The 12,383-nt window shown below is 47.4% G+C and overlaps 1 protein-coding gene and 1 long non-coding RNA gene across 2 annotated transcripts in view; one reads left to right on the top strand and one right to left on the bottom strand.

The window, feature by feature from the left end:
• Positions 1-2,286: 2,286 nt before the first annotated feature.
• LOC131742646 (uncharacterized) lies at positions 2,287-7,806 on the bottom strand. Its single transcript, XR_010837031.1, has 3 exons — positions 7,545-7,806; positions 4,821-4,927; positions 2,287-2,351 (listed from the first exon to the last, which is right to left on the bottom strand). It is a non-coding gene; the product is annotated as an uncharacterized lncRNA (long non-coding RNA).
• VPS37B (VPS37B subunit of ESCRT-I) overlaps positions 6,699-12,383 on the top strand; it is a 26,803-nt gene continuing 21,118 nt past the window's right edge. The window contains exon 1 of the mRNA XM_059040711.2: positions 6,699-6,888. Within this exon, the coding sequence (XP_058896694.1) occupies positions 6,778-6,888 (111 nt within the window). The 5' untranslated portion in view covers positions 6,699-6,777. The remainder of the gene's footprint in view (positions 6,889-12,383) is intronic.

Genomic DNA, 12,383 nt, shown 5'->3' with positions numbered 1-12,383 from the left:
CCAAAGAAAATTCCTAGAGCCTGACCGCGCTTCAGCCTTTGTTAGACATGCAGGAAACAGTGTGAGATTTGGGGCCAGGCAGACCTGGGTGTGCATGTCAGCTTCTTAAAGAATAAAACGAGGAGGCTCACACTTCTCCATTCGGTAGGGTGTTGCTTTAGGTTTGGGATAAGCAGCCTTTCCAGAGTCGGGGAAGTCTCTTCCATTCCTGGTTTCCTGTGAAATTCATTATACTGATGATTATTGTTATAAATGTGTGTTGAATGTCATCGTCTTTATTAGTATTATCCTTGTAAAAAAAAAAAAAGGTATTAAACTTTATCAAATGCAAAAAAAAAAAAAACCCCAATTCTCATATAAGAAAAAATTTTAATCTACTGTCCTGTCCACCAACAATTTTTAAAAAAAGACTTTCTAGTCTTTGCTTATATACAAACATGACTTGTTCGTGGTTATAATCACAGTATGTGATTATATGTTGTCTTTGTAGCTTAATATTAACTCCTCTTGGTTTTTCCATGTTGCTTCATAGTCTTTCTGCTTCTTGTTTGAATGGCTGTTAAATATACCATTGGTCAGATTTACCACCCAGACTTACCGTTCTCTTAGTGTTGGTCATTTAAGTTATCATAATAGGGGTCCCTTATTCATGCTTCTCTCATGACCACTCTATACGTGCCGCATTAGTTATCTCTTGTTGCAGAACAAATTACACCCAAACTTAGCAGCTCAACAACAAACATTTGTTTTTTAATTTATTTATGTATTTATTTTGGGTTGAGTTGGGTCTTTGCACGCAGGCTTTCTCTAGTTGCCGCGAGCGGGGGCTACTCTTCATTGCGGTGCGCGGGCTTCTCACTGTGGTGGCTTCTCTTGTTGCGGAGCACAGGCTCTAGGCCCGCAGGTTCAGTGGTTGTGGCACGTGGGGCCCAGTAGTTGTGGCTCGCAGGCTCTAGCGCGCAGGCTCAGTAGCTGTGGCACACGGACTTAGTTGCTCCGCGGCATGTGGGATCTTCCCGGACCAGGGCTCGAACCCGTGTCCCCTGCATTGGCAGGCGGATTCTCAACCATTGCGCCACCAGGGAAGCCCCCACCAACAAACATTTGTTATCTCACAAATAGTTTCTGAGGGTCAGGAGCCCGGGAGCAGCTTAGCTGGGTGATTCTGGCTCAGGGTCTCTCATGAGGCTGCTGTCCTCTGAGGCTCGACTGGGGATGGTTGCTGGTAGCGCTCAGTTGATTGTGTGTACTTCTTGAATGTCCTGATATGACAGCTGGACTTCCCTAGAGTTTGTCAGGTGAGAGAGGAAGAGTATGAAATAGAAACACCACTGCCGTATGCTACTGATCACACAGCCCAGCATCAGTACGAGACCACAGAGGGCTACTCGAGGGCGTGAAAATCAGGAGGCTGGCTACCCCAGGTGCCTTTCTGGTCCCTAACAGCCACCTGTTTCCCACTTCTTTCATTGTCTCTGTATGTAAAAGATGTGGCTAATTTTTTTTTCTGGTTTTTTTTGGGGGGGGGGGATATGCAGGCCTCTCACTGTTGTGGCCTCTCCCGCCGCGGAGCACAGGCTCCGGACGCGCAGGCTCAGCGGCCATGGCTCACGGGCCCAGCCGCTCCGCGGCACGTGGGATCCTCCCGGACCGGGGCACGAACCCGCGTCCCTGGCATCAGCAGGTGGACCCTCAACCACTGCGCCACCAGGGAAGCCCAAGATGTGGCTAATTTTAAGACCGAGAATTTGAAAACATTCATTTCTCTACTCATCCAGAGCCTCTACATCTTACCTCCTAGCTTGTAGGGATAAAGAAAAGTGATCTTTATAGATAACAGTTGGTTTCTGGAACTTTTCAGACATCCTACATCTGACCTGCACTGAGTGAAAGATGATGTGATGCATATAAGCTCACTTTTTTGGCACAAAATATTTTTTAAAAAGCAAAACCAAACAACGTGGGGTGGCTGTTATATATATTTTTTAAACTCCAGAAAACAATTTTGATGTGGATGAGGAGAAACTGGAGCCCTTGTGCGTGACTGGTGGGATGTACGATGGTGCAATCGTTACGTAAAACAGTATGGCGGCTCCTCAAAAAGTTAAATACCATATAATCCAGTGATTCTACTTCTGGGTATATACCCCAAAGGACTGAAATCAGGGACTTGAACAGATCATTGTATACCACCGTTCATAGCGGCACTATTCACACACAGAAAAGGTGGAAACAGCCCGAATGTTCATTGACAGACGAACAGATGAACAATGTGTTCTGTACATACCTCGGAATATGATTCATCCTTTCAAAGGAATGAAATGCTGGCACAGGCTACAGCATGAATGAACCTTGAAGACATTATGTGAAATGAGTTAGTCACCAAAGGACAAGTACCGTGTGACTCCACTTACGTGAGGTCCCTAGAGTCACCGAACTCATAGAGACAGAAAAGAGAATGGTGGTTACGAGAGGCTGGAGGGAGGGGGAAACGGGAGTTACTGCCGGATGGGTACAGAGATTCAGTTCTGGACCTGGGCGGTGGTGATGGCTGCAGAGCAAAGTGAATATACTTAATGCCCCTGAACCGCACACCTAGAATATTTACAATGGCAAATTTTATGTATATTTGGTCACAATAAAACCAACACTACTGGTACAACCATTTTGGAAAGCAATTTGGCAACACCCGGTGAAGCTGAAGATGTGAATACCCTGTGACCCTCAACAACAGAAGAAAGGAGTTCGAAAATTGTCACACATGTATACAGTGGCACGCTATGCAGTTGTGAAAAAAGAATGTTTCAAACTCTATGAATCGGCAAGGATACATTTCAGAGGCTCACTGTTGGGAATTCCCTGGCCCAGTGGTTAGGACTCGGTGCTTTCACTGCCGTGGGCTCGGGTTCAATCCCTCGTTGGGGAACTAAGATCCTGCAAGCCGCGAGGTGTGGCTGAAAAAAAAAAACAAGAACCCCCAAAACAAACTCTCTGTTGATCCAGAAAAGCACAGAGTTTTAACCACTGGATCACCAGGGAAGTCCTGTGTGCCCTTTATAGAACTCAGTAAAAACTTTTATTTACAGATAGTATGAAATGCTTCCTCTAATTTTGCTCATTTTCTACAAATGTGTGTGAATATATATGTGCATGTGTGTAAATATATATATATATACACATATGGGTATATTGTAAAATTAAGGTTATGGCTATATAGATGTAAGATAAAATAATAAGATAGTAGCGCTACCCTCTGGAAGGGGAGAAAGGATACTAGGGGCTGCAATTGTGCCTGTGATGTTTAGTCTTTAAACAGATGAGTCACATGAGTGTTATATTTTTCTCCTTTTTTGTGTGTGTGTGTGTGTGTGTGTGTGACTGAAACAGTTGATTAAATAAACCCCACATGGGAGCAAAAAATAAGAGAAAAATCCAAAAACCAAAAAAAGGCAAACTTCAAATTAAAATAACCAAACTTCCTGCATCCTCTACCTTTACAACACACCAAAATAACATCAACTTTAAATATCATTTAAAAGGTACTGCTCTAGGGCTTCCCTGGTGGCGCAGTGGTTAAGAATCTGCCTGCCAAGGCAGGGGACAGGGATTCGAGCCCTGATCTGGGAGGATCCCACATGCCACAGAGCAACTAAGCCCACGTGCCACAACTACTGAAGCCCGCGTGCCTAGAGCCCGTGCTCCGCAAAAAAAAAAAGCCACCGCAAGGAGAAGCCCCTGCTCGCTGCAACTAGAGAAATCCCGTGCACAGCAGTGAAGACCCAATGCAGCCAAAAATAAAAATGAGATACATTTTTTTAAAAAAGGTACTGCTCTATATTTTTATATCTTCCCTCACACTCCGAAGTAGGGACTCTGTCTAAAATGATGTTTTTTTCTTCTTGATGAGAGGTGCTTAGGTCATGTTGGACATTTAGGTGTCAGTAGATGACAGTGACGATGGTGGTGCCATCAGGCTGCGTGTCCTAAGAGGGGCACAGTTGTGCCACCTGCGTCCTCGGGGAATCATTCTCTCCTGCCCACACAGAGCTGCACAGCGTATGCTATGGATACGTTGTCATCAGGTCAGCGTATTTTCTCCCAGCTCCTCAAACTGAAAAACATCTATGAATAATTCTAGCTTCCATCAGAGAGAGAAAATTCTAATCTCAAGGCTCGAAGATCTTAAGTTTCAACTGTGTGAAGTCTGTGTATTTTTTTTGGAGCACGCTTTCCAAACAATTTCCCCGTGTTGTACAACGGGAGACTCATTTCTAGGTGGTAACAATGCTCCCGTTGAGATGGAAGCCTTGGCACATACATACATTGCCCTTGATTTGCCAGTGCAAAATCTTAGTTAACCCACAAATACTCCAGGCAGACATAGGTTTGCAGAGAAAGCCCAACATCAGTTAACAAAAGAAAAAAAGGGGGGGAGGGTGATGTACAAGCCCACCCATGATTTAAATCAACGGGTTTGACACCAACGCAATGATTTTCTTATGTTTCTTCTCTCAACCACTTTTACGTGCCACGAGAAATTTGTAGAGCAGGAGAAAACAAGATTTTTCTGTGGTTTGCTCTATTTGACAAAGGAAGTGGTGTGTGACTCGAATAGGTGGGTAGCAGAAAGCAGGTTTGAGAAGGTTTATAAAAGGACCGGGCAAGGCTGAGCTGTGAACCTGGTCTGGACCGAGCATTCTAGGGGCCATCGTATCCAGGTGTGCCATCCAGAACCGGGCTCGTTCTTGGTGTGTGTCCTTGGATGAGTTACTTCATCCCTCTATGTTCTGGAGTGCTCTGCCCTCCAACCTTATTCTTACCTTCTGTGGGGAAGTTGAGAAATTTCTGGTCAACGTCTTAAGCCTCATGGATGAGAATTTCCTGGAAATATAGCCATTATTCACAGTTTGGCTGGTTTATACTTTTCCTGAAGAGAAAAGAAAAAACGAAACAAAACTGAGTGATTACCCTAGCCATAAACTTGAGTTTCTACATCCCCTTCCTCTTTACTGTGGTCTTTCTTCCTCAAAGCCACCTTTCTGGACCATGTGTCAGGAGCTCAAAGGAAGAAAACAACCGAGTTCCCTTTTTTCTTTTTTTGGCCGTGCGACACAGCATGCGGGATCTTAGTTCCCTGACCAGGGGTAGAACCCGTGCCCCCTGCACTGGAAGCGCAGAGTCTTAACCACTGGACCGCCAGGGAAGTCCTGTGTGCCCTTTCTTGAACTCGATAAACAAACTTTTGTTTACAGACAGTATGAAATGCTTCCTCTAATTTTGCTCATTTTCTACATATGTGTGCCCTTAGTCACAGGGGCGAGGAGAGAAAGAACAGGTCAGTGCAGCCCAGGCTACTGCATGGGCAGAAAACTCAGACCTTATGTTCTATGGATGGTGGAGCAGAAACATCTTCATACACAAAGCTCATTAGTCAGCCAACAAGTGTTTACTGAATGCCTGGATTGCACTCAGTGCTGAGTTATGTGTCAAGGTCAGTGTCGTAGGATGCCAGCGTGGCAGATGCCAGTCTGGGAGCCAGGAGAGCTGCCAATTACTCGATTCTGGACAAAAACAAAAACCTCCTCCTCCCAGGGCCTCAGTTTCCTTATGTGTAAAATTAGGAGGCTGTCATGGTTAACTTCAGATTTTGCGTTCTTCCAGCTAGAACTATGGCAGATTCCAAAGCAGGATAACAGTTCTCAGAACTCCTGGATCTCGAGAGGCTTCTAGATACATGGGGAGATTGAGCAATGGCACCGGAAATCATGTTGTTTCTGAAAGAGCACAGCTTGGCCCACCTGGATGTCTAGGCACCTTCTTCTTCTTCTTCTAGGCACCCATCAACTCTTCTGAGTTGATGCAAAGGGGCCACTCATGTGGATCCTTGCTCACCATGCTTCAGCCATACTGGTTGTCTGCCCTTCCTTGAATGTACCAAGCTAGTCCTGACCGCAGGGCCTTTGCACATGCTGGTCTTGCTGCCTTGGGCTTCATACAGGAATGGTGGATTGTTCTGCCCTCCTCATACTTCAGGTCTCCTCAGATATCTTCTCTGAGAGGGCCATCTTCTACTACTCTCTCTAAAGGTATTCCTATTATTCTTATCTCAGCATTCATTTCCTTCTTTGCACACTCCCGATTTGTAACCATTTTACTTTTTTGTTTGTTTCCCCATCTGTTAGCTCCATGTAAGCAGGGGTTCTTTTTATTTTATTCAGAACTGTATACCCAATTCCTAGTCCACATAGTAGGTCTCGACAAATATTTGTCAAATGAATGACCTGGCTGCTCCACAATTCCGAGGAACCAAACGCATCTAAAGTTGTTTTCCGATAAAGTCCCCTTCTTTGGGGTTCCCTGGGTCAGGCTGGGCTTAGGCTGCAGGAACTTCCTTTCCACTGCCTGCTTTCTTTGGATCTACGCATTTCTTTTCCTGGAGGAAAAGGCTCTTACGACATCGTGGTGCGCACTCCTGTGCCGCAGTGACATCATTACCGCTGCTCACTGCGTCACAAGCCCGTCCCCAGGTTCCTTTCCCTCCCCTTAGAAGCCCCCTACCTTTCCTCAGACAACCCCCGCCCCTAACACGCCTCCCGCCAAGTGCCCAGACTGCTACGTCACGTCCATCCGCCCGCGCGGCGATGACGTCACGGCCCAAGGGCTGGCGTCACGTGCCCCCCCGCTGGGGGCGGGCCTTCAGGGCGGTGCTTCCGGTCCGCGGATCCTGGCGGCCAGAGCGGCGGCGGCGGCGGCGGCGTTGGCAGCCGAAACGCGGGCATGGCGGGTCCCGGGAGCGAAACCCGGTTCGCCGGGTTGTCGCTGGTGCAGCTCAACGAGCTGCTGGAGGACGAGGGGCGGCTGACAGAGATGGTGCAGAAGATGGAGGAGGTGAGCCGAGCGGGGGCTCGAGGCGGTGGGGCCTCGAGGGGGACGCGCGGAGCCGGGGGTTGGCGGCGGGCTGGAGGTGGCCCAAGGCGCAGGCGGTCGCGGTGCCTCAAGTTGGGTTGAGGGGACTGGGAGGAGGAATGGGGGGTGGTCTTGAGGACGGGGTCGGGGGTGAGGGGATCGAGGCTGGGGCGGAGCTGGGAAAAGCGTCCTGGGACGGGGCTTGCGGGGGCTGATGGGGTCCCGAGGCGGGGAGTGGAGCAGGGTTAGAGAGCCTGGAATGGGCATTTGGGGACGTGGACGACTGTGGCCGAGTCCGGTGGGGCGAGGAGGGAATTGGGGGATCGAGACTGGGTTGGAGAGGGTAGAGGGGACGGTAGTTGAGGATTACGGGTTGCCTGAGACCGGACTGAGGGGGCCTGGGCGGGGGGGGGGCTTGAGAGGTACAGGGGGACTGAGGCAGTTAGTTATTGGGGTCTGAGAAATGTTTTGAGGTGCTGAGTGAACTAGCTACATGGAATCTTAGGAAAGGTTTGGGGGTTCCAAGATGAGTTTGGGGGCCGAGGGTCTGTAGCTAAGTCTGAGAGGTAGTTCTGAGATGGGGTTTCAGGGTTGGGCAGGGGTCTCCAAGGTTGGGAGACACGAGGCCACGGACTTACCCAGTTAAGATTTGAGGTGTCCATGTATCTGAGGGATCCTGAGTTGTCAGAGGGACCCTCCAGGGTCTGACTTCATTTGGAAGGGGCCTTAACAGCGTTATTCCAGGGGGCTCTTCTCCGGGGTCTTGTGGGAGGGGTCTGAGGCTGGCAGCAGGATGCCCTTTCTGGTAAGAGTTGCCCCGTCCGTGGAAGAAGGAAATGTAATTCTAGTAGGGTAGCCCTGCCCCACAGTGTCCTTCCTTGCTGGGGCCAAGGAGGATTCAATCAGAGCTGTTTTGGGGGAGGAGATAAACTGGAGGTCGGGGGCTGACAGCCAGGCCCCACCTCTTTGATAGTGGAAAGGCTGCCCAGTCTCTGGAAGGCATGCCACCGCTGTTTCTGGATATCTCACTGCACCCCTGTGGCGTGGTTTGTTCTCGGGGGTAACTGACTTCACTCTTGTGTTTGCAGTGTGCGCTTTCTTTTCTCCTTTTCTCCCAGCCCTTTTGAACTCTTTCCCTGAAAGTCCAGTCCTGTGAGTCTGGGTCCTTCTCCAGGCAGGTGGACCCAGGCCGATCCAGCTCTCCCCAGCCCACCTACCACTCCTACTCCTTTGTCTCTGAAGTCTGAGCCTTCCCACGCCTACAGGGCTGAGCTTCTCACCCAGAAGCCTGGGGGGGGGGGGGGGCTTTTGGCTTTCTTTCCAAAGAGGGAGTGATTGTTCAGCACTGAGCCAGCCCCCTTAAAAGGGGGCTTGTATGGAGGTTGCACATTCAAAATCACTGGAAAACCCTCAACAGATCATTGTCCCGAGCTACAGAGAGGCCACTGTAGTAAGATGGTATCAGTCTTTCCATTAATCCACCCCTTGTATTCCCGGGCTTTGTAACAACTTGGCACATACAACTTGCTCTGAGATGCAGTTTACCCTATTTGTGGTCTCCATGTGGCGCTTTCCTTTTTAGAGAAGAAGAAGTGACAAAATCCATCTTTCTTGACTGAATGAGTTTCATGTCTCCAAAGAAAGAAAATCTTTGGTTAGTTTCTCTGCTTTTCAGTTGCCAGGAGAACTTTTTGTTGATTGTCAGCAGGCATCTTTCTAGTTTAATAATAAAATGATAGGTATGTTTCTCTACTGGGTAACACTGCTCACAAGTTATTATATGTGACTCTCCAGTTTCAGAACAGAGTACTGTAGTTATATTAGTAGAACATTAATAGAAGTAAATGGCTTTTTAGTGGAGTCAGGTCATTCTGCTGACTCCGGCTTCACCTGTTTTCGCTACCTGAGAAACTGGAGGTTACTATTTAAAGGGAAAGGCAAATTAATCTAGCAGGATTGGGGGGGGCGGGGTTAAAGGTGACCTTCATACCAGAGTACCCTATAGAAATACTGAGGACCAGCTCCTCTTGATTAGAGCACGTGGTTAAGCTCAGTTACTCAGCAGAAGTTTGTTCTTCAGGGTGTACTGCTTTTAAAACAAGGAAACTGAACGTGAAGACCGAAGTACCTTAGCCAGGCAGCTCACCTAGCCACGGTCACCCTTTGCAAGTCCTGTTACCCTGATCGTGTGTGGTGCGTTTCTGAAGGAACTGGTGTGATGTGAACAACCCAAGTTCTGACCGTGGCAGTTTCACTCAGCTACTGACCTTGTGTGTTGGTTTATTTGGGGATAGCTGTGAGACGCAGTAGAAGAAAATACTTTGTGAACTGTCCACTCTTGACCAAATGGCACATTTATGGTCTGGTGTTAAAGAACATTTGGGCTCTGGAATCATACACTCCAGGCCACACCTGGCCACTGCCCAGCCGTGTGACTGACCGCAGGCAGGTCACCTCACCCCTGGGAGCCTCTGCTGGGGAAGGATATATGAAAATATTTATTTCTTAGAGTTGATGTGGGGATTACGTGAAAGAGTGCATGTTAAGTCCTTAATACGGCATATAGTTAGTGTTCAATAAAGAGTAATTGCAGGGCTTCCCTGGTGGCGCAGTGGTTGAGAATCCGCCTGCCGATGCAGGGGACACGGGTTCGTGCCCTGGTCCGGGAAGATCCCACATGCCGCGGAGCAACTAAGCCCGTGAGCCATGGCCGCTGGGCCTCCGCGTCCGAAGAGTAATTGCAATTAGTAATTTGTAGTTTCTCTTTTTAGAACGATTACTGACAATCATGCATACAGATCATCCCGACCAGTTAATAGGGTCTTATCTCAAGAATCTATAAAGTAAATTTTTATTTGGTATTAGCCTAAGAAACATTTTACCTTTCTGTGGTCAAAATGATTATGTATCTCAGTAGGACTAGGATGAGACAGTAAATGGAACAGGACTTGCACAGCATAGAACCTCTTAACCCTGAACCAAAGGCTTTTTTTTTTTTTTTTTTTTGGCGGAAGGAAGTGTTTTAAATTGTAGGGTAAGGCTTCTTCAAGCCTGAGGGGCTGTTTTGTGGCGACTGGGAAGTGTGGCTAGGTTTTGAAGGCATTCACTGCTGGGTTTAAATACAGCTGTGCATTATGCTTCACTTACATTGTTTTAATTGTGGTATCGGAGCTTTAGTCCAGCTCAAGACTAAATTCGAGCCGTGCGGGAGCTGCAGACACTCTCCTTTTCCCTGCCCGTGGGTTTCTCTTTTCCTGTTCCTCTTGTCTGTATGCAGTTAAATGTAGTACATCCCTAGAGATTGTAGGTTCTTTCCTTTTGCTCTGGGCTGATGTTTGTTATGTACACGTTTTTATTTTTATTTAAAGTTATTTTTACATGGCAGTGGAATGTGCCTTTCTCTCTCTGTCCGCATTAACGCCGTTGGACTTGCAGGGCACTCCCTTAAAAGGAACTGTCGCTTAGGGGATTAGGCAGCTAAACCGGACCTCCTGGGTCATTTCTCCCGGTGTGCTTTCTGAGGAAATGCTGATTGGTTGGTGTTAACTAATGATTCACTAAGGATTCAAATTCAGGATCTTTGTTCCTGGGGCAAGTGAAACTGCCCACAGGCAAAACCTCTGAGGGTCTGAAAAATATATTGTTTTGTGGAAAGTAAAGAGTCTGGTCTGGAAGAAGCTGTTTTCCCTAAGGCGTGTTCTGGTGTGATTTGTGTGGGGCTGTGAAGCTACTGGATGAATCACAATGGCTCATTGAAATGTTCTGACCGGGGACTGCTCCCTCAAACAAGCTCTGCACACTGGTGGGACTGGTTTTCAGAAGCTAAGATTTAAAACCCTTTTGAGTGTCTGCTACTGGAGTTCGTTTCTGTTTGTGTTGTACAATCATTCTTGTATATATAAAGGCTTCAACTTTTGTGTTTAAAACTGCTCTTCCATGGACCTATGACTTTTGTGTAAAAAAATTACTATGCCGCAGATTATTTTCTGAAATCCAGTTTTATCTGACTTTTTCTTTTTAAAGAACCTGAGAGTTTTGTGACTTATTTTAAACTCTGCTTCCACTGTAAAGTGAGGATGGTAACCATGCCTGCCTTCTAAGGTTCTTGTGAGGTGAAGTGGAATAGCAGGTGAAGTCAGTAGAGGCTAGCTCCCTTTCTTTAAAGAGATTTTCAGAATTGTTAGTCTTAGGTGAAATCCCATCCCTTATTTCATTTAGCTGTTGTCTCCTTCTTTTGTATTGATCAAAAGTGCAGTGGGGGTGGTATAGTACAGAACTGGCTTTTGATACCAGCGGTGTGACCTTTGGCAAATATTCAGTCTTTCCAATTGCAGTTTCCTCATTGAAAATAAAGGGGATAATAGCAGTAAGCTACTCCATAGGGTTGAGGGTTGTTGGGTGGACTAAGTGAGATAAGTCTTTAACATGCTTATCATAGGAACTTCCCTGGTGGCGCAGTGGCAGTGGATAAGACTCCATGCCCCCAACGCAGGGGGCCTGGGTTCCATCCCTGGTCAGGGAACTAGATCCCGCATGCATGCCGCAACTAAGGAGCCCACGTGCCGCAACTAAGACCCGGTGCAACCAACCAGTGAAACAAATAAATAAATGAATCTTTTTTAAAAAAAGATGTTTATCATGGTAGCTGGCACAGAGTGAACACTGAGTAAATTGTTATTATTCAGTAGTATTGCCAAAACTAGAAGGCATAGCGTCCTTTCTGCCATTTCAAGAGATTCCACTTCGTTTAAATGCTGTGGAGCACCTACTGTGTGTGAGGCAGAGAATAAGAGGTAGGGAGCTTCAGTTTGGGGAGATGAAAAAGGTGACAGTAGCAACGATGGCACAGCAATGTGAGTGTAAGTAACAGCGCAGGAAGCATGCACTTACAGATGGCTAAAGGGGTCGATTTCATGTTTTGTATATTTTACCACAGTTTTTTTGTTTTTGTTTTTTTAGAGAGAGAGAGAGAATAAGGAAAAGGCCACATGTGAATTGTAAATGACATTGAAGGTCAGATGAGAGAGAGGCTTTCTGGCTAGAAAGCCTCTTTCCTACTGCAAGAGGTGGACTTTGATAGGCAAGTAAGATTTAAGAAAATAAATGACCAAATACAGTCATTCCTATACGAGGGTGTAGAGTGATACAAGAAACATCTGTGTACCTGCAAGTGGCTTTGGAAGAAAACACGACCAAGCCAGAGAAGAGCCCTCTGTGCTCCATCCGGAACGCGATCCCCCCCCCGCCCCCCGCCGGGAGCCACTGTCTTGAATTAGGTGTTTATTTCTCCGAGTAGTATTTTGACAAAAGTGGGGGCCCACGTTACCAGATCAGGTCTGCTTGTGTGGAGGGAAGTGGTAGGAAGTAAGGCAGGCGAGCCGGAGAGCCCGCGAGAGCTCAGTGGCGGTGCCCCGGCTAGCGCTGCGTTTCCGAGTCTCTTTGCAGCAAGCCGCCGCGGGGTCAGAAGGGCGCTTTAG

This window comes from Kogia breviceps, chromosome 15, assembly GCF_026419965.1.
Source record: "Kogia breviceps isolate mKogBre1 chromosome 15, mKogBre1 haplotype 1, whole genome shotgun sequence".
Lineage (NCBI taxonomy): Eukaryota > Metazoa > Chordata > Mammalia > Artiodactyla > Physeteridae > Kogia > Kogia breviceps.
Note: the sequence above shows the minus strand (reverse complement) of the source record. Positions and strands in the feature narration are given on the sequence as shown.